This window comes from Phoenix dactylifera, chromosome 15, assembly GCF_051530095.1.
Source record: "Phoenix dactylifera cultivar Ajwa chromosome 15, Ajwa_hap1_PhDact_Kaust_v1.1, whole genome shotgun sequence".
Lineage (NCBI taxonomy): Eukaryota > Viridiplantae > Streptophyta > Magnoliopsida > Arecales > Arecaceae > Phoenix > Phoenix dactylifera.
Genome location: NC_143204.1, coordinates 3,462,111 through 3,489,262, shown reverse-complemented (window position 1 = coordinate 3,489,262; position 27,152 = coordinate 3,462,111). Strand labels below are relative to the sequence as shown.

At 42.6% G+C, this 27,152-nt stretch overlaps 1 protein-coding gene across 7 annotated transcripts in view; it reads left to right on the top strand.

The window, feature by feature from the left end:
- The window catches only part of LOC103721442 (retrovirus-related Pol polyprotein from transposon TNT 1-94), an 84,014-nt gene that overhangs the window by 7,715 nt on the left and 49,147 nt on the right, over positions 1-27,152 (top strand). For 5 of the 7 annotated variants that reach the window (XR_016398482.1, XR_016398481.1, XR_015973628.2 and 2 more), the window contains exon 2: positions 1,279-1,420. The exons of 1 other annotated variant lie outside the window; for it this stretch is intronic. Coding sequence is in view for 3 of the 6 variants with exons in the window: in XM_008811643.6 (XP_008809865.3) it covers positions 1,279-1,420 (142 nt within the window). In the remaining 3 variants the exon portion in view is untranslated. Of the gene's footprint in view, positions 1-1,278; positions 1,421-8,627; positions 8,928-27,152 lie in introns of those variants that run through there. One more of the 7 variants, XM_088711686.2, reaches the window with a different exon arrangement.

Genomic DNA, 27,152 nt, shown 5'->3' with positions numbered 1-27,152 from the left:
AGGGAGGGAGAGGGAGAGGGAGGGAGGGCCGGCGGAGGGCCGGAAGGTTGAAACCATGGCCGTTCTCCTGTTTCGTTCGAAACAGGGGTTGACCGCTTTTTTAATTTTTTAATTTTTAAGTGAAGTCGGCAAAGTGATTTGCCCTCCGCCGGCCTCCCTCCCTCCCCCACTCTCTCTCTTTTCCTCTCTCGTCCCTCTCCCCCACTTCAGTATGGGCTCGGCACGGCATGGCACGGCGCGGGCCCGTACCGACTCGTCCTGCCGGAGAATTGGTACGGTGCCCAGTACCGGTTCCACTGATATTGTATTTGAGCTTATTTTGTTGTAAAATATATTTGTTCTGATGTCATGTATTTATCTAGAACTCCCAAAACTTTTGGGCCAAGAGTTTTGACTGCATTTAGAAGATCATGTTGATTTCGCCATTACCTACGATGGAATTCTTAGCATACCACTAGGAAGAAGAGAAGCCTTTGCTCTTTGATTTTATTGCCTTTTAGGAGCTCTCTTTTTCTTATGTGTGGTGGAGAAGCAACAGAACTGATACACAAATGTGCTAAAAGATTTCAGAAGACCATAGTAAGGACAAAATCTTCTTTTTAGATCTTCTTCTTGTCACGTAAACTGACATTGCCATAAAAGTGAAAGAGGATTAAGAAAGCTTGCCTTGACAAATGAAATAGGTAATAATAATAGTTTATAGATATAGATCCACATAGCTGACTTCAGATTACTGGGATAATGCTTGTTGGTTATGTCTATGGCATTTAATATGCAATATAATATTTCCACAAAGCTGAAGTCAGATAACTGGGATAAGGCTTGTTGTTTATGACTATGGCATTTAATATGCAATATAATGATAAGAGTGAATATTTCCACAAAGCTGACTTCAGATAGCTGGCATAAGGCTTGTTGGTTATGACTATGGCATTTAATATGCAATATAATATTTCCACAAAGCTGACTTCAGATAACTGGGATAAGGCTTGTTGTTTATGACTATGGCATTTAATATGCAATATAATGATACATTAGAATTATTATGATAATCATGTAAATCACACTGAGTCAACAGAATGCCACCAAATATTTTGTTTTTATATTTTATGCTCAAATTTGTAGAATTTGTATTACATAATTTGTGATCAAACTTTTTTAGATCAATTTAGTAATCCTGGAGAGTAGCTATTGAATTATACTCTTCTTTTCGCTCATTTTATTATGCACTGGTAAGCCTTTTTCCTAGTCACTTGGGTAATCCATTTGTTTCTTTAGGTGTCAGCCATGGACTATATTGCTTACTGGAGTGATGGTAGTTGCATGTAGCTGGATATTCCTTCATTCATTAATAATCACTGCTGGAGTCCTCTCTTTGATATGCACATGGTGGTATATCTTTCTGTATTCTTATCCTAAGGTTTGGAAGGCATCCCCTTATTCTCCTATTATTTCTGTTGCCTTAATGAGCTGTCCGGTTCATCTCTTCTGATTTTTGAAGTGGTGGTGTTAATGTAGGTTCTGATTACTTGATGATAAGGATATTTTGATATTCTTAATTTAGGTTTCGCTTTTCGGATTTATGCATTGATAATTGTTAAATAAGATGCCACTTATCTCTGGTGAAGCCACTTAGATTTTATTGCTGTATATGTTCGCATTTATATCATGCTTTGATTTATGTAAGACGGTTGACGAAACCAATCAAAGTGACAAGAACCATACTGGTGGCTCACTTGGATTTATGCTCCGATATATCATGCTCTTAATTTAGGCTTCCGAGTCGTACCAGTGGCTTACCGGTATGGTTCCGGCAGTGGAAAAGAAATCCGTTGCCGGAGCTGGAGAAGGAGAAGAAAAGAGAGCGAGAGAGAGAGGGCGGGAGGCCGGCGAAGGGCCGGTGGAGGCCGGCCTCGGCCGCAGGAAGCGAGACCATGGATGCTTTCCATTCGAAATAGGGAAAGCAGCCAGGGCCTTAAAAAATTTCGCAATTTTTAAGTGAAGTGGGCAAGCGAAGAGGGCGCGGCCTAGCTTCTCGCGGCCTCCACTGGCCTTCTGCCGGCATCCGGTCCTCCCCTCTTCCTCGCTCTCTCCCCCTTCTCTCTCTCTCTTTTCCTCTCTCCCACGGTCTACGTGTCGTGTCCTCCATCAATACAGACCCGACACTGCACATATCGATTTGTGCTGCTAGAGAACTGGTACGGTGCCTGGTACGGGTTCCGCCGACCTCGATGTAAGATAATGACAAACATAAGTGTTGCTTAGTTGGCAAAAGAACTGCATTTAGATCAATCAAGTCACATAAAAAACTATTCTTAATCTATGAATAATCATCATCCATCAACTGCCAGTTTTATAAACATGAGTCACTGATGAGATCTATACTTTTGCCCTAGTGAAATTTCGTGGACTTTCACTACTGACATCTAAAGTCTTACGTTAGGTTTTCTGCATTCTTTAAGACCATTCATCTGTAGTCATAATACCCATCTCACCTGTAAGTCTGTATCCAATCTATACTTAGAGAACTCCATTTTTGCATTTGTGCAAATGCTGAAAATGAGTTACTCCATTGAGGTGCTATGTGCTGATTAGCATCATATTAGGCCAAAACTTTTGGCAAATTAGTCTAATGACTTCTCTTAATGGACTTATCAGTTTCAGCAATGCTCAAGCATGATAAAAATTTATGAGCCTTTAAGATTTCAGAAATATCCTATCATTGAAAGTCTCTATTTTGAATAAATCCCAAATTCCTGAAAGTTGTACTGGAATAGAAATGTCAACTTTTTATTTTTATGCAATTTGAGTTTTTGATTATTAACTGAACAGAAAAATCCCATTTACTTTTTATTTTTATGCAATTTTTATTTTATTAACTAAAATGGGGAGTTTTTTCTTACCTACATATAATATCATTTAAGTAAATGGAAATAGAAAGAATAACATGATATTTACTTCATATCATTTAAGTAAATAGGTCTGTCTTCATTGTAATGCTTGCTAAGTGTTATACCTCACGAACCTAACTTTGCTAATCAACCTAGGGGAGCTGACATAGAAGGGCAACTGACTTGAACAAGTAGACTAACCACCTATAAATAGAGACTGAGAATGATAGTGGTATTTTGATGATTAACACAACCATTAAGGAAATATCTAATTAGATATTATAAGGTAATATGATACATCATTACTAAGTTCGTCACCCACGGTACATTAGAAGAATGACATCAAGATGTACTTCAATGATTACCAATGAGATAAAATTTGCGATAGAAAAGGGATAGTGAATTCTAAATTCCAATACGGCAAAGTTTCAAGTGAAACGTACTCTTAAGTGGACGGTAGTAATTTTCATTGATTAGAGTATGTAGCACCACCATGACATATATTCAAAATTGCTTGAAGTATATTTCATTGATTATATGGATGAATCTAACCTTAAGTTCAGCAAAATGTGGAATGAGTCGACTCCAAGATTGGTGGAGTCGACCTCGGCACATCAAGGAACCATCGGGCACACTTCTGCAAAAATGGCACGGATGAACAGTACTTGGGTCGACCCAAGTGGAAGTTGAGTCGACCCCATCTTCAAGCCTCATGAAAACAAGTCTCTGAAATCCCTGAGAGGGTCGACCCTAATGGAACTTGAGTCGACCCCACCCTGAGTCGACCCAAACTGAACATGAGTCGACCCAAAGGCTGTGTCATTCAAAAACTGGTTCTCTGGAATCCTTGAGAGGGTCGACCCCAATGAAAATTGAGTCGACCCACCTGAACTTTGAGTCGACCCAAAAAGAGTTGAGTCGACCCAAGTGAAAGACGGCTAAAATGTAAGGTTCTGTGTTTTCTGAGAGGGCCGACCCCAATGTAGCATGAGTCGACCCCAAGTCTGATGAACAGTGGTTTGAGTCGACCCCAGGAAAGTTTGGGTCGACCCAAGCACGGGCAGAAGCATAACGGCTAGTTCTGCCGAAGTACTTTTTATCCTCCCAACAGCAAGTAACGGCTAGTTTTTGAAATCTATCCAATGGGGGGTGTCCAATGGATGAGGAAAACTATTTAAAGGGACACTATTCATCAGAGAAAAGGGACTTTTGAAAAATATCAAAGCTTACACAAGAAAGACAAGAGCCCTAACTCTCTTCATCCAAGTGCTTCATTCAAAGAGTTAAAAGGAAGTGGTTGAGCAAATTCCAAGAGACATTAAGAGCTCTATCCATCCTTGAAGAGTAAAGCATTCTTGACAAAGAAGAGAGAAGTCTCATCAAGCGATAACTATATTCTAAACTCTTCTTTGTAGCTTATAATTGTTATACTTGCTCATCTAGGAGTTTCAATTTTCTTCTCTTTAATCACCTTGTAAAGGTTTGTTGGTGAGCCCGTAAAACCAACGGTGAAGGTTTGTTGGTGAGCCCGTAAAACCAACGGTGTAGGTTTGTTGGTGAGCCCGTAAAACCAATTGTGAAGGTTCGTTGGTGAGCCCGTAAAACCAACATAGGTTCTTGGTGATCCCGGAAAACCAAAGTGTAAAGGTTTTTGGATTGTGAGCCCCGAAAACAATCCAACTATAATCCGCGGGATTATAGTGAATTCCCAAGGGGTCGCTTGGGGAGTGGACGTAGGTGCTTAGGAGAGCACCGAACCACTATACTTTTTGTGTGTTTGCATTGTGTATTGTTTTAAACTTCACTCACTCATCGATTGATTAAATTAAGATAGTAAAAATTTAGAGAAACCAATTCACCCCCTCTCTTGGCTTGTCACCTTGGGCAACAAGTGGTATCAGAGCGAGGTGCTCACATAGTATTTGTTGATCTCACAATCAAGAGACAAAGATCATGACAACTCAAGTAGGATGTTCTGAGTGTGGGGCAATCCACGTATAGACCTCTGTTTAATGGCTCAAATTACACATACTGGAAAGCTAGGATGAGGATATTCATTCAAGCTCTAGACTATGAATTGTGGAATATCATAACTAGAGGACCACACACACCCACAATTAGTATAGAGGGAACAATCATTCCCAAACCAGAAATGGATTGGAATGAGAGTGATAGAAGACTAGCACAACTAAATGCAAAAGCAATAAATGTACTTTATTGTTCACTAGATGTAAGTGAATTCAATAGAATATCTACATGCATCTCCGCAAAAGAAATTTGGGATAAACTAGAGGTCACACATGAAGGAACTAATCAGGTCAAGGAGTCAAAAATAAATATATTAGTTCATAAGTATGAGCTGTTTAAAATGGAGTCCACTGAGTCCATAACTGAAATGTTTACTCGATTCACAGAAATCATAAATGGGCTAAAAAGTTTAGGAAAGTCTTATACTAACTCTGATTTAGTGCGAAAAATTCTCAGGTCTCTACCAAGAGTTTGGAAGGCCAAAGTAACAGCAATTCAAGAAGCAAAGGACCTCAATACATTGCAATTGGAAGAACTTCTAGGATCACTCATGATCCATGAGTTGACCATGAGGCAAAATTCAGAAGATGAGGTCAAGAAAAGAAAGACCATTGCCTTGAAGTCCACTACTCCAAAACAGAAAACTGAATCAGAAGAATCTGATGATGAGGAGGAATATGATGAAGAAGGAATGGCTATGCTTAGAAGAAAATTCAGAAAATTCATGAGAGAAAAGAAGAAATTTCATAAAAGGAAGCCAAAGGACCCAAAAGGAACATCAATCACTAACCCTAAAGGACTCAACATAGTTTGGGTACCTAAAGCTTATTCTTGATCTTGATTGCAGGAGTGTCTTGCAGCTAATAAGTGTTAAAGCACACAATAGTTTTAGAGAGCCAAAAACAGCCTACCTCTCCTTTGGGAGTTGTACATTATATAGAAGTTTACAAGCCTAATAATTAGGGATTTACAGCTAGGGTACAGATAGCTAGGGTGCAGATATGTAATTTGCCAAATAAGTAAAGAATATATCTAGTAATAATATAAAACTTATTTATATTCCTATATTACTATCAGCAGCTGGCCCTGATTTTGTGCCATAAATTACTATCATTAACATCCCCCCTCAAATTGATGCTGGGAGATCGACCAGCAACAATTTGCCAACAAGAAATTGATGCCGCTGCCTAGTCATAGCTTTGGTGAAGACATCAGCCACCTGAAGGTCAGTAGAAATATAAGGAAGAGAGATCACTCGCCGGTCAAAGGCTTCACGAATATAGTGACAATCGACCTCAATGTGCTTGGTTCGCTCATGGTAAACAAGATTGGCTGCAATTTGTATAGCACTAGTGTTATCAACATGAAGCGAAGTAGGATGATCTGGGGGAAAACCAAGCTCCGTAAGAAGACCACGCAACCATACAATTTCAGAACAAGCAGCCGACATGGCACGATATTCAGCCTCGGTGGATGATTTGGACACACAATCTTGTTTCTTACATTTCCAAGAAATCAATGCACCACCAAGGAACATACACCACCCCGTCGTAGACCGGCGAGTATCCGGACACCCTTCCCAATCCGCATCACTATAAGCCGTAAGTTGAGAGGAGAACCAGCTGGAAAGAAAAGCCCACGGGTAGGAGTTCCGCACAGATAGCGGATAATGCGACGAACGGCAGCCAAGTGAAGATGCCGAGGAGAGTTCATAAACTGGCTAACTATATGAACGACATAGGAGATGTCTGGCCGAGTAATAGTTAAGTAAATAAGAGTCCCAACAAGTTTTTGATAAAGAGTTGGATCAGATGGAAGGTCTCCTTCAGCCTTCCTATACTTGACATTCACCTCCAAAGGAGTATCAATTGATTGAGTATCCTCCAAACCAGCCAAGGTGATGAGATCTTGGGTATGCTTATGTTGATTCAAGAAAATCCCATTGGGTTGAGAATGAACCTCCAATCCCAAGAAGTAGGTGAGATGACCAAGATCTTTCATATGAAAAGAGTCATGTAACAACTGCTGAAGCTTAGAAATCAGAGCAACATCAGTCCCAGTAATGAGAATTGTTAGCATCCCTCATATGCCATGAAAATTTCGAAATAATTTTCAGATTGCAGCGGAAAAACATATGCGGGATCTGTTCATCGCATGAACGTGTTTTAAAACCTTTCGTTTGTAGATAGATTAGAATTAAATTATTTTAAACTATTTTAAAATCATTAAGAAGATCAGATCTTCACCTTGTGCGGGTAGATGGTCTCCGCAAATCTGATTTACGTGGTATTTGATCAAGGCTCAGTGGAAGCCGCACACGCGTCCGGCCTCTACAGGTATCCACACGAAGTACTGACTCGATCGAAGCCTTTGGATCTCACCGGGGTGCTAGCTCCCTTGCAGAGATGGCTATGGATGGCTGAAGTCCTCTCCTTTGAATCAACCTTTGATTGGCTTGAGAGGAGGAAGAAGAAGGAAGAACCAAAGGAACAAGAACAAAGCCCTGCAGCCTTTTTTCTTTTTCTTCCTTTTGGAACCAAGATGAAGAAGGAAGAGGGCGTCTTAGGCTTTTCTTTTTCTTCTCTTGATTGTGGCTCAAAGGAGGAAGATGGAGGAGGGTGCTCACGGCTGGAATGAGGAGAAAAACCTCCATATTTTTCGAAATTCCATGCTCCCTTTTAATTAGTTAAGAGATAAGGATGAGTTCCTATTTTTTAGGAACTCATCTTTATCTCTTCTTTTTGGCTAACAAGGAGGGGCGTGCGCCCCTCCTCTTTCTCCCACGCACACCCCAAGGGGAGGGGCGTGGGCCCCTCCCTCAAGTTCATTTAAATCTGCTATTTAAATAAATTAAAGGGGGTTTTAATTTGGGTCCATTGTTTGAGTCCAATCCTAGTCAAAATAGGATTTTTGTGAACCCATTTCAATTTCCTCCAATTCCTAATCCAATTAGAATTTAATTGAGCCATGACTCTATTGAACTCTTCAATCCTAATCCAATTAGGAGTCATGAAATTAATTAGATTAAAATTAAAATTAATTAGGACTTAAGAAAATCCTAATCTAATCAGGACTTGTTCAATTTTCAGCCCTAAGACAATTTGGACTTTAGAAATCTTATTCCAAATAGGATTCTAATTTAATTTGAAATCCTAATCCAATTAGAACTCCATGATTCCCACTCCAAGTAGGACTCATGATCAAGTCCAATTAATTAAATCCAATTAATTAAATTAAATTGCAATCCGATTGCAATTATTCTTTCTTCTAGCCACTAACTCTTAGCGGGTTTTCATTTATCAATCTAATTGATTATTTGTGATTCCTAATCACATTCAACCATTGGATCGGTCAATACCTCTAATGTGTGTGACCCCATAGGTTCCATTCTGACTGGTAGTGAGATATATTATGATCTCTATCACAATATCATTGAAAACTCCTTTCAATGGGTTGAAACAATTCCAACTCAACTCATCAGGGTTTATCGACCATCAAGATGATCTCTGTGAGTCTCACCATCCACCAGTGACACCTAGCAGTATGTAGTGGTGATAGGTGCATGAAAATGTACCTTTTAACACTACCACTTTAGGCTAAATTGTTAAGACTTAAGCATGATTTGGATATTTTTATGATATTTTTCTAATCTGAACTTTACTTCACAAAGTGTCCAAGTCTTAATTGATTTTGGTGATTTTATTGTAGGAATGGAGTTAAGAATATTGAATATCCCATTGCAGTCCGAATGAAATGAAACTTAGTGGAGATGAAGTAGACATGTTGAGGTTTCATATGCATCAAGAATCAGGTCAATTGGAGCTCCAGAGAGAAAGTTATGAAGTTGCAAAGTTAGGTTTCCCTAAACCGCCAGCCTGGGCCCTGACAGATCAGACCTTTGTGTAGTATTTTGATGATTTCGGGAGCTACAGAAGTCCAATTGAGATGATTCAAATTTTGTTGGAAACTAGACTTCCAGAGCTTTCAAATGACTATAAGAACATAAAATTTGAAGATCAGATGCGATCTGGAGAGTCTCCCGAACCTCATGCTGACGTTGGTGCTCGAGGGTAAAGACGGAAAAACACATGCAAACGTGTCTAAGTCGTGTTTCCTAGGGTTTTTAGCCCCAAAATCATATATATACTTGGGGAGCACGCCGTTCTAAAGAGAAAAAAAGGCTGCATTACAAAGAAATCATCAAGAGGAGCCAAAAATTCATGGAGAGCTAATTCTTTGGTGAAGCTAGGGATGAACTCGCTTGGATGATGGTAGTTTCATTTATATTTGATCTATGTAATAGATTCTCATGTTGATACAATTTTTGTTTATCATTTCTCATCCATAGATCTTTCTTGTGTTGGAATAATCTTGAACCTATTCTTTTCATAGATTCAGCCATGTCTTTTTCTATAAAATTGTTGAGGTGCTTGATTATATCTAGATTTGATTGTTTATCCAGTTAGTGTGATTTTTTGCTGAAATATTGCCATTGGGTATATTTTTGTCTTTGAATCTGAGTCTAAAAGGATAACAATCCTTGGTTTTAAAAGAGGAGAATGATTTTCTAGAATTATCACTAAATATTTTGATTGTAATGCTATATCCTCAATTAGAGAATCTAGTGGCCACCCAGCAGAATAGAATGATGAACCTCTAGGTGCAGTTATCGTATGATAAAGTCCTTCTATCGTGGATCCATACAGATCGGAGGTCATGGAAAACTCGTCAAACCCCGTCGTCTGTCATATGTCTATGTGAAAAACTCTTTCTCCACTTTATATTTCTGCCCTGGCCAAGGTCTTAAAACTCAGTCTAACAAATCACATAGGATCACTCCTCTTCTATCAAGGTCGATAGATTCCATGTAAGTGCATACCCTACTCCTACAGTGAACTTACTGCAGCCAATCTACACTACAAGGACCCATATGGCTAGAGACCATGTATACGTGTAGTCAAACTACAATAACCTCACTGTGAGTAGCCGAAGCACCGCAGGTCAAAGGACCAGTCATACTACTGCAACATCAAGCAAGTCACTGACGAGTGGATAGACATCCAAGTGACTTCTTGTCTTGGTCACGCTCAGTACCCTTGTTCTCCAACAAGCACCTGCACTATCACTTCAGTGTCCCTACACTGTGGACTCGAGTCTCGTCCATCCAGAAGAAAAGTGATCTGTGCACTGATTGGATCGATCACCGTCCTCGTGATGATCCATTGATCAAGAGCATTTAGAAATTAATCACCAATGATACATGACTCAAATTCTCAACTCTTGAGAATATGTATCATCATCTTATTAATTTCTTGGACGATTCATAGACACATAAAAAATATGAATGAAAAAGATGCCCATTTATTATTCAATAATAATAAAGTCAAGTACAAATTTATGTCCTAGAAGTAATAATGTGTCCGCCAGATTGGCTTCTAGGGCATACATCTAACAATCTCCCACTTGCACTAAAGCCAATTAGACATATATCTAAGTCCCATCTTCTCAAGGTGGGCTTCTGTCTTCTGCTGATTTAACTGCTTAGTGAGCGGGTCTGCCACGTTGTCCGCGGAGTCTACTCTCTGCACCTCGACATATTTCTTCTCGAGGTATTCGCGTATGAGGTGAAAGCGCCGCTCTATGTGCTTGGACTTCTGATGAGACCTTGGCTCCTTAGCAAGAGCTATGGCGCCATTATTATCGCAGTAGAGTGTGATGGCATCTGATGGCATTACATCTAACTCTGCAATGAATTTCTTGAACCAGAAGGCTTCCTTTGCAGCTTCAGAGGCGGCGATATACTCAGCTTCCATGGTAGAATCAGCAATGATCGGTTGTTTGGAACTCTTCCAATTTACCGTACCACCATTGCACAAGAACACATATCCAGATGTAGACTTTCTATCATCAATATCAGTCATAAAGTCTGAATCTGTGTATCCTTCTACCTTTAACTCCGATGCTCCTCCAAAGACCAAGAACAAATCTTTAGTTCTTCTTAAGTACTTAAGAATGTTCTTCACAGCTGTCCAGTGCTCTTCACCTGGATTCGACTGATATCTGCTAGTGACACTCACAGCAAGGGCTATATCAGGTCGTGTACACAGCATGGCATACATGAGGCTTCCTATTGCAGAAGCATAAGGAATCCTGCTCATGCGTTGAATCTCTTCAGATGTGTTGGGGCACATCTTTTTGGAGAGATGAATCCCATGCCTAAGCGGTAATAGACCCCTCTTGGAATTTTCCATACTGAACCTCTTCAGTACCTTCTCTATGTACATCTTTTGTGATAGGCCAAGCATCCTTTTAGATCTATCCCTATAGACCTTTATTCCCAAAATGTAGGATGCTTCCCCAAGGTCTTTCATGGAGAACTCTTTTGATAACCAGACCTTGACCGAGGTTAGCATAGGAATATCATTTTCTATCAGGAGGATGTCATCCACGTACAGTACGAGGAACACGACAGCACTCCCACTAACCTTCTTGTAAACACACGGTTCCTCTTCGATCTTGATGAACTCAAACGATTTGATCGCATCATTAAAACAAGTGTTCCAACTCCGAGATGCTTGCTTTAGTCCATAGATGGACCTTTGCAGCTTGCAGACCTTGTGATCACCATCACTGGAAGTGAAACCCAAAGGCTGCTCCATATAGATATCTTCATCAAGATATCCATTCAGGAAAGCAGTTTTCACATCCATCTGCCATATTTCATAATCATGAAATGCTGCAATGGCAAGCAATGTTCGAATGGATTTCAGTATAGCTACAGGTGAAAAGGTCTCCTGATAGTCAATGCCTTCGCGCTGACTATACCCTTTCGCTACTAGCCTTGCCTTATAGGTCTCTACCTTTCCATCCGAACCTATCTTCCTTTTATAGATCCATTTACATCCAATAGGTACTATACCTTCTGGTGGATCTACTAAGGTCCAGACTTGGTTGGAATACATGGAGTCTATCTCTGACTTCATGGCTTCCAGCCATTTCTCGGAATCGATATCAGATATCGCCTCGTCGTAGGTATCGGGATCCTGTACATGTTCCCTATCTCCCATGAGGAACATTTCCTCGGTGTCCTCTACTAGTATACCTAAGTATCTATCGGGAGGATGGGAGACCCTACTAGATCTACGAGGTGGAGGAGGTACTACGTGTACTGGCTCTGTATGAATAGGTTCTATAGGATCCATGACTCGTTGCTTTTCAGAGACTCTCTCTTCAAGCTCAATTTTTCTCCCACTGCCTCTATCAAGGATAAACTGTTTTTCCAGAAAGACGGCATGTCGGCTCACAAACACATTGTGATCCTCTGAGATGTAAAAATTGTATCCTAATGACTCTTTAGGATATCCAATGAAACGAGCACTTATGGTCCTAGGCTCTAACTTGTCCGCCTGTAGTCGCTTGACGTGGGCCGGACATCCCCAAATCTTGAGATGACCAAGACTCGGCTTCTTACCATGCCATATCTCATACGGTGTGGTAGGAACGGATTTAGAGGGAACTCTATTCAATAAATAAATTGCCGATAATAAGGCATCTCCCCAAAGAAACATAGGTAGATCAGTGAAGCTCATCATGGATCGGACCATATCCAATAGAGTCCGATTCCTCCTTTCTGACACCCCGTTGAGTTGAGGTGTACCCGGAGGTGTCCATTGTGAGACTATGCCATTTTCCTTGAGATAATCCCGGAATTCCCCACTAAGGTATTCTCCTCGATTTAACGAAGAACCTTAAGGGTTTTTCCAGTCTGTTTTTCTACTTCATTTCTGAACTCTTTGAACTTTTCAAAAGACTCAGATTTGTATCTCATAAGATACACATACCCATATCGTGAATAGTCATCGGTAAAGGTAATGAAGTATGAATAACGACCCCTGGCTAGCACATCGAATGGGCCACACACATCAGTGTGTACCAGGGTAAGTATTTCAGTGGTCCTCTCTCCATGTCCTACAAAGGGTAATCTAGCCATTTTTCCTTGAAGACAGGACTCACAAACTGGATATGACTCGGAAGTCAATGGGCCAAGAAGCCCATCTTTCTCCATTTTGTTCATTCTGTCCTCTCCAATATGGCCAAGCCTGAGGTGCCACAAATACTTCTGGTTTATCTCATCTCTGGATCTTTTAGATCCTATGGCACTCACTACTTGCTCAGACACATTCACAGACACATCAATATGCAAGTGATAGAGACTATCAATCATGAAACCACGTGCAACTAATTTATTTCTGAAATAAATAGAACAGCAGTCTTTGTCAAAGGTCAAAACATGACCATCCTGTGCTAAACACGAAACAGAAATCAAATTCTTGCTAGCAGCAGGGACATAATAACAGTCTCTAAGCAATAAACTAAATCCAGACGGTAATCGCAGAGGGTAGGTGCCCACAGCTACAGCAGCAACTCTTGCCCCGTTGCCAACCCGAAGGGTCACTGCACCTTCCGCCAGCCTCCTACTTTCCTTTAGACCCTGCATAGTAGTGCACAAATGAGCACTAGAACCAGAATCTATAACCCAACTAGAAGTAGAAGAAACCGTAAGATTAGTTTCAATTACGAGCAAATCTAACATACCTTCAGAAGGTGTGTCTGCCTTTTTGTTCTTCAGGCTCTCGAGGTATGAAGGGCAGTTCCTTTTCCAGTGGCCGTCGACGTTGCAGTGGAAACATTTTCCCTTGTCATTAGCCCTTTTCTTGTGAACTTCCTTCTTAGGCTTCTTGTCTTTCTTTTGCTTCTTAGCAGGCTTCTTTTTCTTCCAAGTAGACTTTCTCTTGGAACCAGAAGTCAGCTCAGCAGCCAGAACAGAGCCCCTTGAACCTTTCAAGGCCCCTTCAGCAGTTACCAACATATTCAACAATTCGGTCTTTGTGCATTCAATTTTATTCATATTGTAGTTTACTATAAACTGACCAAATGAATTAGGAAGGGATTGCAGGATCAGATTTATCTGCAGTTCCTTATGCATGGACATACCGAGCTTCTCAAGTTCCTCGAGGTCCTTGACCATAGTCAAACAGTGATCGTGGACAGACTGCCCCTCACGCATCTTTGCCTTGAAGAGCCTCTTGGACACTTCAAAGCGTGCAGTGCGGCTCTGCTCACCATACAACTCTTGCAGATGAGCCAGTATTTCCCTAGCAGTCTTTATGTTCTCATGCTGGCATTGAAGTTCGTTAGTCATGGATGCCATGATGTAGCACTTGACCCTAATGTCGTCATCAGTCCACTTCTGATGCGTCTCACGCTGATCATCAGTAGGACGTGCTGGTAGCCTAGGGATATCATTCTCGAGCACATACCCTATTTTCTCACAATTTAGAACAATTTTCAGGTTCCTAAGCCAGTCTTTATAGTTGGTTCCGGTCAGTCTGTTGGTCTCAAGGATTCGGATCAAAGGGTTTGAAGCTGACATTGTGATCTGTAGAGAGTAAAGATTATAATTAGACTTTGTACTTGAACTTAATTTGTTCTAGGGACTTTTAAAACAAATATGCTCCCACTATTTTCTCGAATCCCTCATACTCCCCTGATGGAGAAACGAAAACCCTACGCGACTAGGATTTCTAGTGGGTACTGCGGTCTCACCGATTTACATGCCGCCTCACCTAACAGTTATTGGTGACATATAAATGGATGAGTGTACAACTCTTGTACAATGCTTCTCAAGCATATTGCAGTGTTACTTGGTCTCTAAGTGATGAAGACCTCACCTAACAGTTATTGGTCCCATTACTTAGTTAAGTCAGACCCACCGTATAACCGCGGAAATAAAGTCGTCATTGGGTCCTCACCTAACAGTTATTGGTGCCCAACCCCACCTTTACCCCACAACATCTCATGTCTAATAGAGAGGTCCAGTCCCCCGATGCAACTTGCCCACTGTGTCCAGCCGAGACAAATCAACGCCGGAAAGACCTTAGCAACTCTACTACGGTGGAAGACCTATGGACTTAATATTGCATAATCAAGTCTTAGTGTTTGCAACTTGAGTTCTTCATAAGAGGTAATCGAACAATTGGCCAGGTAAGCAGGTGGGAGGCTCCCCTTACTCAGAGAGTAAGGTCCTAATTAAGTAACCACCTTATAGGCTTGCCTAGACACCAATTAGATCAATTAATCTAATATGACTAACTCATGTTGGTTCACCCTCGACTGATTAGGGAGGTTTCGATTTAGGTCTCACTCGATCGCGTATTCACATCTCATGCAAATATAAGTCTACCCGCATAATCATAAGCATTAAACATCCAGGCATTTATCAAAAATAAAATTAAATGGTGATGATCATGGATCCAAGATGGGGTCATTTTACAAGCACATGCACGTCAATTGGTTTGATCGTCTTCAACTCTTGACTCGATCTTGATCCTCTAGGTCCAATTGTGATCAACTCCTTGATCCATCTTCAATCAACCCTTGATCTTGATCCGCGCATGTTGAGCTTGTTGATGTACATATCGATCAACCATCGACGTGCAACACACATCACAGTTTACATCCCAGATTGCTTTAAAAATTAAATAAAAATAAAAATAAAATTATAACCCTTTTTCATGAGACACGCAGGTCTCTAATACATGAATTTAAGATGCACGCAGGCATCTAAAAATTAAAATTACATGCATCACAGAACATCGCAGAACATTTCAGCACATTCAAAAGGGTTCATCCATGATCATCACCATACGCATCACATGCATAAAAATTATTTTTCAGATCTGATATTTAACTGATTATTTTATCTCATGACTTGCTGATCATGCTAGATTTGACTCTAAATATTTGTAATCACATTATCAAAGCTTTAGAATCATTAATCTAAGCATCTAAAAATTAGTATGCAGAAAAATCAGCAAGCTGAAAATTCTGCATACATAAATTTCAGCAAGCCTAATCCCTTAAATTTCAGATCTAAAATGCCTTGAAAAATTTAATTCTAATCTTAATCTACATAACCATGGCTCTGATACCACTGTTAGCATCCCTCATATGCCATGAAAATTTCGAAATAATTTTCAGATTGCAGCGGAAAAACATATGCGGGATCTGTTCATCGCATGAACGTGTTTTAAAACCTTTCGTTTGTAGATAGATTAGAATTAAATTATTTTAAACTATTTTAAAATCATTAAGAAGATCAGATCTTCACCTTGTGCGGGTAGATGGTCTCCGCAAATCTGATTTACGTGGTATTTGATCAAGGCTCAGTGGAAGCCGCACACGCGTCCGGCCTCTACAGGTATCCACACGAAGTACTGACTCGATCGAAGCCTTTGGATCTCACCGGGGTGCTAGCTCCCTTGCAGAGATGGCTATGGATGGCTGAAGTCCTCTCCTTTGAATCAACCTTTGATTGGCTTGAGAGGAGGAAGAAGAAGGAAGAACCAAAGGAACAAGAACAAAGCCCTGCAGCCTTTTTTCTTTTTCTTCCTTTTGGAACCAAGATGAAGAAGGAAGAGGGCGTCTTAGGCTTTTCTTTTTCTTCTCTTGATTGTGGCTCAAAGGAGGAAGATGGAGGAGGGTGCTCACGGCTGGAATGAGGAGAAAAACCTCCATATTTTTCGAAATTCCATGCTCCCTTTTAATTAGTTAAGAGATAAGGATGAGTTCCTATTTTTTAGGAACTCATCTTTATCTCTTCTTTTTGGCTAACAAGGAGGGGCGTGCGCCCCTCCTCTTTCTCCCACGCACACCCCAAGGGGAGGGGCGTGGGCCCCTCCCTCAAGTTCATTTAAATCTGCTATTTAAATAAATTAAAGGGGGTTTTAATTTGGGTCCATTGTTTGAGTCCAATCCTAGTCAAAATAGGATTTTTGTGAACCCATTTCAATTTTCTCCAATTTCTAATCCAATTAGAATTTAATTGAGCCATGACTCTATTGAACTCTTCAATCCTAATCCAATTAGGAGTCATGAAATTAATTAGATTAAAATTAAAATTAATTAGGACTTAAGAAAATCCTAATCTAATCAGGACTTGTTCAATTTTCAGCCCTAAGACAATTTGGACTTTAGAAATCCTATTCCAAATAGGATTCTAATTTAATTTGAAATCCTAATCCAATTAGAACTCCATGATTCCCACTCCAAGTAGGACTCATGATCAAGTCCAATTAATTAAATCCAATTAATTAAATTAAATTGCAATTCGATTGCAATTATTCTTTCTTCTAGCCACTAACTCTTAGCGGGTTTTCATTTATCAATCTAATTGATTATTTGTGATTCCTAATCACATTCAACCATTGGATCGGTCAATACCTCTAATGTGTGTGACCCCATAGGTTCCATTCTGACTGGTAGTGAGATATATTATGATCTTTATCATAATATCATTGAAAACTCCTTTCAATGGGTTGAAACAATTCCAACTCAACTCATCAGGGTTTATCGACCATCAAGATGATCCCTGTGAGTCTCACCATCCACCAGTGACACCTAGCAGTATGTAGTGGCCACCCAGCAGAATAGAATGATGAACCTCTAGGTGCAGTTATCGTATGATAAAGTCCTATCGTGGATCCCTACAGATCGGAGGTCATGGAAAACTCGTCAAACCTCGTCGTCTGTCATATGTCTAGATTTATTTGACTTGAGTTCGATAGTGAAAAACTCTTTCTCCACTTTATATTTCTGCCCTGGCCAAGGTCTTAGAACTCAGTCTAACAAATCACATAGGATCACTCCTCTTCTATCAAGGTCGATAGATTCCATGTAAGTGCATACCCTACTCCTACAGTGAACTTACTGCAGCCAATCTACACTACAAGGACCCATATGGCTAGAGACCATGTATACGTGTAGTCAAACTACAATAACCTCACTGTGAGTAGCCGAAGCACCGCAGGTCAAAGGACCAGTCATACTACTGCAACATCAAGCAAGTCACTGACGAGTGGATAGACATCCAAGTGACTTCTTGTCTTGGTCACGCTCAGTACCCTTGTTCTCTAACAAGCACCTGCACTATCACTTCAGTGTCCCTACACTGTGGACTCGAGTCTCGTCCAACCAGAAGAAAAGTGATCTGTGCACTGATCGGATCGATCACCGTCCTCGTGATGATCCATTGATCAAGAGCATTTAGAAATTAATCACCAATGATACATGGCTCAAATTCTCAACTCTTGAAAATATGTATCATCATCTTATTAATTTCTTGGACGATTCATAGACACATAAAAAATATGAATGAAAAAGATGCCCATTTATTATTCAATAATAATAAAGTCAAGTACAAATTTATGTCCTAGAAGTAATAATGTGTCCGCATATGTTTTTCCGCTGCAATCTGAAAATTATTTCGAAATTTTCATGGCATATGTGGGATGCTAACATTGGTATCAGAGCCATGGTTATGTAGATTAAGATTAGAATTAAATTTTTCAAGGCATTTTAGATCTGAAATTTAAGGGATTATGCTTGCTGAAAATTAAGTATGCAGAATTTTCAGCTTGCTGTTTTTTCTGCATACTAATTAATGGATGCTTAGATTAATGATTCTAATGCATTAATAATGTGATTACAAATGTTTAGAATCAAAACATGCATGATCAGCAAGTCATGAGATGATATAATCAGTTAAATTACAGATCTGAAAATAATTTTTTATGCATGTGATGCGTATGGTGATGATCATGGATGGACCCTTTGAATGTGCTGAAATGTTCTGCGATGTTCTGTGATGTTCTGTGATGCATGTAATTTTAATTGTCAGATGCCTGCGTGCATCTTAAATTCATGTATTAGAGACCTGCGTGTCTCAATGAAAAGGGTTGTAATTTTATTTTTATTTTTATTTAATTTTTAAAGCAATCTGGGATGTAAACTGTGATGTGTGTTGCACGTCGATGGTTGATAGATATATACATCAACAAGCTCAACATGCGCGGATCAAGATCAAGGGTTGATTGAAGATGGATCAAGGAGTTGATCACAATTGGACCTAGAGGATCAAGATCGAGTCAAGAGTTGAAGACGATCAAACCAATTGACGTGCATGTGCTTGTAAAATGATCCCATCTTGGATCCATGATCATCACCATTTAATTTTATTTTTGATAAATGCCTGGATGTTTAATGCTTATGTCTATGCGGGTAGACTTATATTTGCATGAGATGTGAATTCGCGATCGAGTGAGACCTAAATCGAAACCTCCCTAATCAGTCGAGGGTGAACCAACATGAGTTAGTCATATTAGATTAATTGATCTAATTGGTGTCTAGGCAAGCCTATAAGGTGGTTACTTAATTAGGACCTTACTCTCTGAGTAAGGGGAGCCTCCCACCTGCTTACCTGGCCAATTGTTCGATTACCTCTTATGAAGAACTCAAGTTGCAAACACTAAGACTTGATTATGCAATATTAAGTCCATAGGTCTTCCACCGTAGTAGAGTTGCTAAGGTCTTTCCGGCGTTGATTTGTCTCGGCTGGACACAATGGGCAAGTTGCATCGGGGGACTGGACCTCTCTATTAGACATGAGATGTTGTGGGGTAAAGGTGGGGTTGGGCATCAATAACTGTTAGGTGAGGACCCAATGACGACTTTATTTCCGCGGTTATACGGTGGGTCTGACTTAACTAAGTAATGGGACCAATAACTGTTAGGTGAGGTCTTCATCACTTAGAGACCAAGTACCACTGCAATATGCTTGAGAAGCATTGTACAAGAGTTGTACACTCATCCATTTATATGTCACCAATAACTGTTAGGTGAGGCGGCATGTAAATCGGTGAGACCGCAGTACCCACTAGAAATCCTAGTCGCGTAGGGTTTTCGTTTCTCCATCAGGGGAGTATAAGGGATTCGAGAAAATAGTGGGAGCATATTTGTTTTAAAAGTCCCTAGAACAAATTAAGTTCAAGTACAAAGTCTAACTAGAATCTTTACTCTCTACAGATCACAATGTCAGCTTCAAACCCTTTGACCCGAATCCTTGAGACCAACAGACTGACCGGAACCAACTATAAAGACTGGCTTAGGAACCTGAAAATTGTTCTAAATTGTGAGAAAATAGGGTATGTGCTCGAGAATGATATCCCTAGGTTACCAGCACGTCCTACTGATGATCAGCGTGAGACGCATCAGAAGTGGACTGATGACGACATTAAGGTCAAGTGCTACATCATGGCATCCATGACTAACGAACTTCAATGCCAGCATGAGAACATAAAGACTGCTAGGGAAATACTGGCTCATCTGCAAGAGTTGTATGGTGACCAGAGCCGCACTGCACGCTTTGAAGTGTCCAAGAGGCTCTTCAAGGCAAAGATGCGTGAGGGGCAGTCTGTCCACGATCACTGTTTGACTATGATCAAGGACCTCGAGGAACTTGAGAAGCTCGGTATGTCCATCCATAAGGAAATCAGAGCAACATCAGTCCCAGTAATGAGAATGTCATCCACATAAACCAAGAGAAGAACCATACCAATGGAAGTTTTGTGGAAGAAGAGTGAGGCATCAAACTGACTGTGTAAAAAAGAAGTTAAACAGCGTACTGCGAAACTTTTCAAACCAAGCCCGGGGAGCCTGCTTCAGCCCATACAAAGAACGCCTAAGCTTACAAACATCATTTGCATAGGAGGCAGTCATACCTGAAGGAAGCGTCATATAGATATCCTCCTTTAGGTCACCGTGAAGAAAAGCATTTGTCACGTCCATTTGGTGGATCGGCCAAGAGTGAGAGGCTGCCATGGCTAAAATTGTGCGAACTGTGGTCATTTTGGCAACAGGAGCAAAGGTCTCCTCATAGTTGATGCCATATTCCTGTTTGTTACCCAGAGCTACCAACCGAGCTTTGTAGCGATCCAAAGAACCATCAGATTTCAATTTAACAGAATACACCCATTTACTCCGAAGAGGTTTCACCGAAGATGGACAAGACAATATCCCAAGTGTGATTCTCCTCAAGGGCGTGAAGTTCGGCTGCCATTGCTTTCTGCCAACACTCATGGTCCATAGCCTGTTTATAACATGATGGAATGGAAATAGAAGACAGTGTAGCTACAAGGGAGACATGAGATGAGAAACCATACCGATCAGGGGGTTTCAAAGGTCTGATAGTGCGGCGAAGAGGGACTGGATCAACCACTGAGTCTGAGGCAGAATCAGGTTCCGTTGCAAGATCGTGAGGAGGCCTAGAGGGATCTGGAGGAAAACCAGATATTGTCCGAGGACGTCTCTCATACACAAAACCAGGTTTAAACCTTTCTATATGCGCTGGGGAATCAAAATTATGCAAAACAGATAAGGATGGAGACGGCGACTCAACATGATTTTGAAAAAAATACTGATTTTCAAAGAAGATTACATTCCTAGAGACACGAATCCTACGTACACAAGGATCATAACAAAGATAACCCTTTTGATTTGTAGCATAACCCAAAAAAGCACACTGGACAGATTGAGCGCTAAGTTTAGTGCGTTCATGAGCAGGAAGATGTACAAAACAAACGCAACCAAACGTATGAAGGTGAGAGTAATGAGGAGAATGTTTAAACAAAAGATAGAATGGTGAAGCATTATTGAGAGTAGGGGAAGGTAGCCTATTGATTAAATGGACAGCAGTGGAAAGAGCTTCACACCAAAAACGAGATGGGACAGAGGACTCAAGGAGCAAGCTTCTTACCACATCTAGAAGATGACGATTCTTTCGCTCGGCAACACCATTTTGTTGTGGAGTGAACGGACAAGAACGCTGAGAGAGAATTCCTTTGCTTTGAAGAAGTGCCTGAAATTTGGTAGACATGTATTCTCCCCCAGAATCAGAACGAAAGACTTTAATTCTGGCAGAAAATTGAGTCTCTAGAAGAGCAACAAAGGTCTGAAAAATAGTAAAGACTTCATCCTTAGAGCGAAGAAAATAAATCCAAGTAAATCGGCTATAATCATCTATGAAAGTAACAAAGTATTTGTAGTTAGCGTGGGAAACAACAGGGGAAATCCCCCAAACATCACTATGAATGATCTCAAAACAGTGAGTTGCCCGAGATGCATGAGTTGGAAAAGTCAAAACTTTACTTTTACCCAGCTTGCAAGCCGTACAATCGAATTGAACATCATTAAGAGAAGAGGAATCTTTAGTGCCTAGCAGACCAGAATTGAACAAAGTGCGGAGTACATGAGAATTAGGGTGGCCAAGACATCTATGCCACCTTTGATAATCAGGTCTAACAGCATTACAAGTAACAAAAGAAGGAGATGCAAAAAAAAAAGGTGGAGGTGTGGTGTGAAGAGGAAAGAGTCGTCCCACTTTAGGCCCCTTCGCGATCATTTTTCCGGATACCTGATCCTGCACAACACAACCAGCAGGAGAGAAAGTAACATTGCAGTTATTGTCAACTAATTGACCAATAGAAATAAGATTGGTAGTTAAGCTAGGAGACACAAATACATCAGTTAAGGAGGGAGAAATATCACCAACAGCCGTGATAGGCAAAGAAGTCCCATCGGCTGTGTGAATATCAAGAGGACCAGCATACTTTTTCACATTGGTAAGAGGAACAACACTGTTTGTCATGTGATTAGAGGCTGCAGAATCAAAAAACCAGGGCAGAGAAGAGATGATTTTGTTACCTGAGATCCCTAAGGCAGAAAAGGCAGAAACTATGATCTGTTGTACCATCTCAGGAGTGAGAGAAGGCTGATGTGGAGGAGCAGAAGGAATGACCGGAGAGGCAGAACTTGAGGCACCAACTGAAGTATGGAAAACACTCTCGTTTTTCTTGGGAGGCCGAGTGGGACAATCTGATATGATATGCCCTGATTTCTTACAATAATTGCAGAATTTTCGTGAACAGTTTGTTGCAATATGACCAAAACCTTTGCAGCTATAGCACTGTACATTACTCATGTCACGGCCTTTCAACTTCCCTTGGGCTGCATAAGCCACAGGTATAGGGTTACGCGCATGATCTTGCTGGGTCATGTCAGTTTGAGTGAAAAGGCGTTGTTCCTCACGAAGAAGCTCATTAAAACAAGCATCCAACGAGGGTACTGGATCACGGTTCATCAGATTAGAACGTGCAGTGTCAAAATCAGATCTGAGCTTCATCAAGAACTGATCCCGCTTGCTGATTTCATGCACAGCTTGGACAGCAGCAAGTGCATTAGGAGGAACATTAGCATAAACGATATCAGAGTATTCAGTCCATAGATTTTGGAAATCAGAAAAATATGCTTCAATAGAGAGTCTGCCATGTGTGAAATTTGCCATCTCATACTCCAGTTGAAATCTCCTAGCTGTATTACCTTGGTTATAGACCCTTTTCATGTAATTCCACATGTCCTTGGCAGTTTTATACGGCCTCAGATTAAGAATAATATGAGGTTCAACCGAACCTAGGATCCAAGACATGACCCGAGCATCCTAGACTTCCCACTTGGCATACTGATCCTTATCTTTCTCTGTCTTCAGGGGCTGAATCACTCCCATCAAGATGACCCCACAATTCTTTCCCTTTGACAAATAATTGGAATTGAAATGCCCACGCCGAGTAATTTTTCCCAGTAAAACGAACACAAAAAAATTCTGACTTTTCAGAATTCATGATGTAACCAGCAAGAATGAGTCACAAGCTAGGTGGCAGGACAGAGAAGGACGCCAATATAACAAGACCAGCAAATACCTGAACAAGTTTTCTCACTTTGGGATCACAAGTGCTGCGCAAGACAAGAACAAAACTCCAAGACACTAGGGGATATTTTGCCTCGATTGTAATGTTGAGGCTCTAATACCAAGTTAAAGCACACAATAGTTTTAGAGAGCCAAAAACAGCCTACCTCTCCTTTGGGAGTTGTACATTATATAGAAGTTTACAAGCCTAATAATTAGGGATTTACAGCTAGGGTACAGATAGCTAGGGTACAGATATGTAATTTGCCAAATAAGTAAAGAATATATTTAGTAATAATATAAAACCTATTTATATTCCTATATTACTATCAGCAGCTGGCCCTGATTTTGTGCCATAGATTACTATTAGATTACTTCTAGCTTTAGAATATTTGGATGTAGATGTTTCATTTTAAACAATAGCAAGGAGGATTTGAGTAAATTTGATGCCAAGTCAGATGAAGGTATCTTCTTAGGATACTCTACATCTAGCAGGGCATACAGAGTGTTCAACAAAAGAACTCTAGTAGTTTAAGAGTCAATTAATATCATTTTTGATGAGTCTGATAGTGAGTCTCCTAGGAGAGAAAATACTCTTGATGATGATGCAGGAATTATTGACTTTGAAAAATTGAATCTTGATGACGTGCCAAATCAAGAAAAGAAAAATGATCGTGTGCCACCACAATCTCAAGACTTGCCAACGGAATGGAGGTATGCATATGGACACCCTAAAGACTTAATCATTGGTGATCCATCTCAAGGGGTAAGAACTCGATCCTCTCTTAGAAATTTAAATGACTATCTTGCTTTTGTTTCACAAATAGAACCTAAGACTTATGAAGAAGCTGAAAAAGACATGTTACGGGGGAAATAAGCCGCCATGCCCCACGTGACCGGCACGCGCGCCCAGGAAGACTACGGCTGCCCTTTGATCCAGCAATCCGACCCCGAGTCGGACATCCTCGGCTCCGCAGCCCGACCCCGAGTCGGCTGCCCTTTGATCCAGCAATCCGACCCCGAGTCGGACATCCTCGGCTCCGCAGCCCGACCCCGAGTCGGCTGCCCCTTGATCCAGCGCTCCGACCCCGAGTCGGAGATCTCCTGATAACGACAGGCTATTCCCCAGAGGCACGCCGCGGCCTCCTGCTCCACTACTCCCTGCAACGGCTGTATCCGATGCTGCTCCACTACTCCCTGCAACGGCTGTATCCGATGCTGCTCCACGATCTCCTGCATCAGCCGTACAAAGCGGAGCCCCACTATGCCCTGACGTGGCCGTACCCGGTGCTGCTCCACGACGCCCTGTAACGGCCATGTCAGTGGCCACACCATCGTGCCCCACGATAACGAACCCCCCTGAGAGACCCCCCAGCCAGGTATATATGCGGCTGGGGGGAGAAAGGGGGGAGGTGAGCAATATCTCCCAGAGCACTCTCTTATTTGCGATTATCACCTCTCCTCCTCCTCCAATCTCCTCTGACTTGACCGTCGGAGGGCCATCACCACCCTGGTGGTGGTGCAAGGCTTGTTTGCAGGTTTCTTGGCGGAAGGTGGAGCGCAACCAACACCAACCAAGACAACTCAGACGGAACCCCGTTCACACCGCAGTGCCAATCGTTCTCGGTTTGGACCACCAGCAACAGTTGGCGCTAGAGGAAGGGACCGAATCTTAGAACGATCGTAATGGCACGGCGAGGTGGTCGTGGAGCTTCCAATGCTTCCGGTCGCGGAGCCTCTCGCGCCTCCGGCCGAGAGGCTGCTGCGTCCCCAACGCACTCTCAGCAGCACTCCACCGCCCCTTCTCCCATTCAGACGGTCGAAGCTGCTCAGTTCGACCAGCTAGCCCAGCAGGTTCGCACCCTCGCGGAGGCAGTGCAGAATCTGCAGGGTGTGATCTCTCGGGTGCCGCAACGGGCTCAGGAGCCGCTGCCCCCCGAGCACTCGCCTCTTCCTCACAACCCGCGCTCCTTCCTCTCCCATGGAGAGGAGCGCCGGCGTGAGGAGGATTCTCGAGTGCGGTCCATTCTGCCAGGACCTTCTCATCGGAGCTGTGCGGGGTACGAGAGGCGGACCCGGGCGCGTTCTCAGACACCCCAGTCCTCGAGGGGCCCGCACTCCAGTCGGTCCCCCTCGCGCCGCTCCTTGTCCCCCACCCACCGGTCGCGCTCCCTGGACCGGCGGGTGGACGATCTCCACAGACAACTCCAGGTCCTGAAGGGCCACTCCAAAGATCCCTTCGCTGACTTGGAGATCTCCTCCCAGCCGGCGCTTGCCTCGAGGATCCTGCGGACCCCGAACCCGCCGGGGTTCAAAATGCCGGCGATCGAACCCTACGACGGGGCGGCGGACCCGCGGGACCACGTGGAGAGTTTCAGGACTCTTATGCTCCTCCATGGAGCATCGGATCCGCTCCTCTGCAAGGCCTTCCCGGCGACCCTCCGTGGCCCGGCAAGGGCATGGTTCGCCGGCCTGGAGGCTAACTCCATCCAGTCCTTCGACCAGTTCACCCGCTTCTTCATCAGCCATTTCGCCGTCAGTAGCAGGCGGCGACTGGTCTCCGACTCCCTCTTTGATGTCCGGCAAAACGAGGGAGAAAGCCTGCGGGATTATCTCACTCGCTTCAACAAGGCTACACTGGAGGTCCGGAACCTGAGCCAGGAAGTGGCTCTCTCAGCCCTGAAGCGTGGCTTCCGGAAGGGCAGACTCACCTTCTCCCTGGACAAACGCCTGCCGCGGAGCTTCCCGGAGCTGTTATCTCGGGCAAACCAGTATGCAGACGCCGAGGAGGCAGCCTCCCACCGGAACAAGGAGGCCGCCGAGGCCCCTCTAAAGCCCGGGAAGAAAAGGCGAAAAGAGGCACCCCAGAGGAGGAGCCCGACGCCTCAACGCCGGCGCAGAAGCCCGTCACCAGCAAGGAACCACGGCGCCACACGCCCTCGTTCTCCGCACCGACGCTTCAACCGGTACACCCCACTCCTGGCCCCCCGGGCCCAGATCCTCATGGAGGTCAAGGGGCGGGAGGACCTCCCGGTCCCGAGGCAGATGAAGAAGATCCCTGGGAGGAGGCCTTCTCGGGCGTACTGTGAGTACCACCGAGACCACGGCCACGATACCGAAGACTGCTTCCAGCTTCGGGACGAGATCGAGGCTCTCATTCGCCGAGGGCGTCTCGGTCGATATGTAAACGACCGACGTCCCCCGGCAGACCCGCGTCCGGCCGACCCGGCCCCTCAGGAGCCTCGGGAGCAGAATCGACCCGTTGCGGGAGTGATCCACACCATCACTGGGGGCTGCTCTCGGCCCGTGAGGAACGCAGGGGGCTCGGCGGAAGCATCAGGAGTGGCCGTCGCGAAGAGGCAGCGGGTCGGAAATGTAATCACTTTTTGTGATGAAGATGTAAAGGGGGTTCAGACTCCCCACGATGACGCCATGGTGATCTCTCTCACTATGGCGAACTATGATGTAAGGCGTGTTCTTGTGGATAGTGGAAGCTCAGCTGATATTTTGTATTACGAGGCCTTCCAAAAGATGAGCTTGTCCCGACAATTGTTGCACAAAACATCCACCCCCCTCATAGGATTCACTGGAGACGC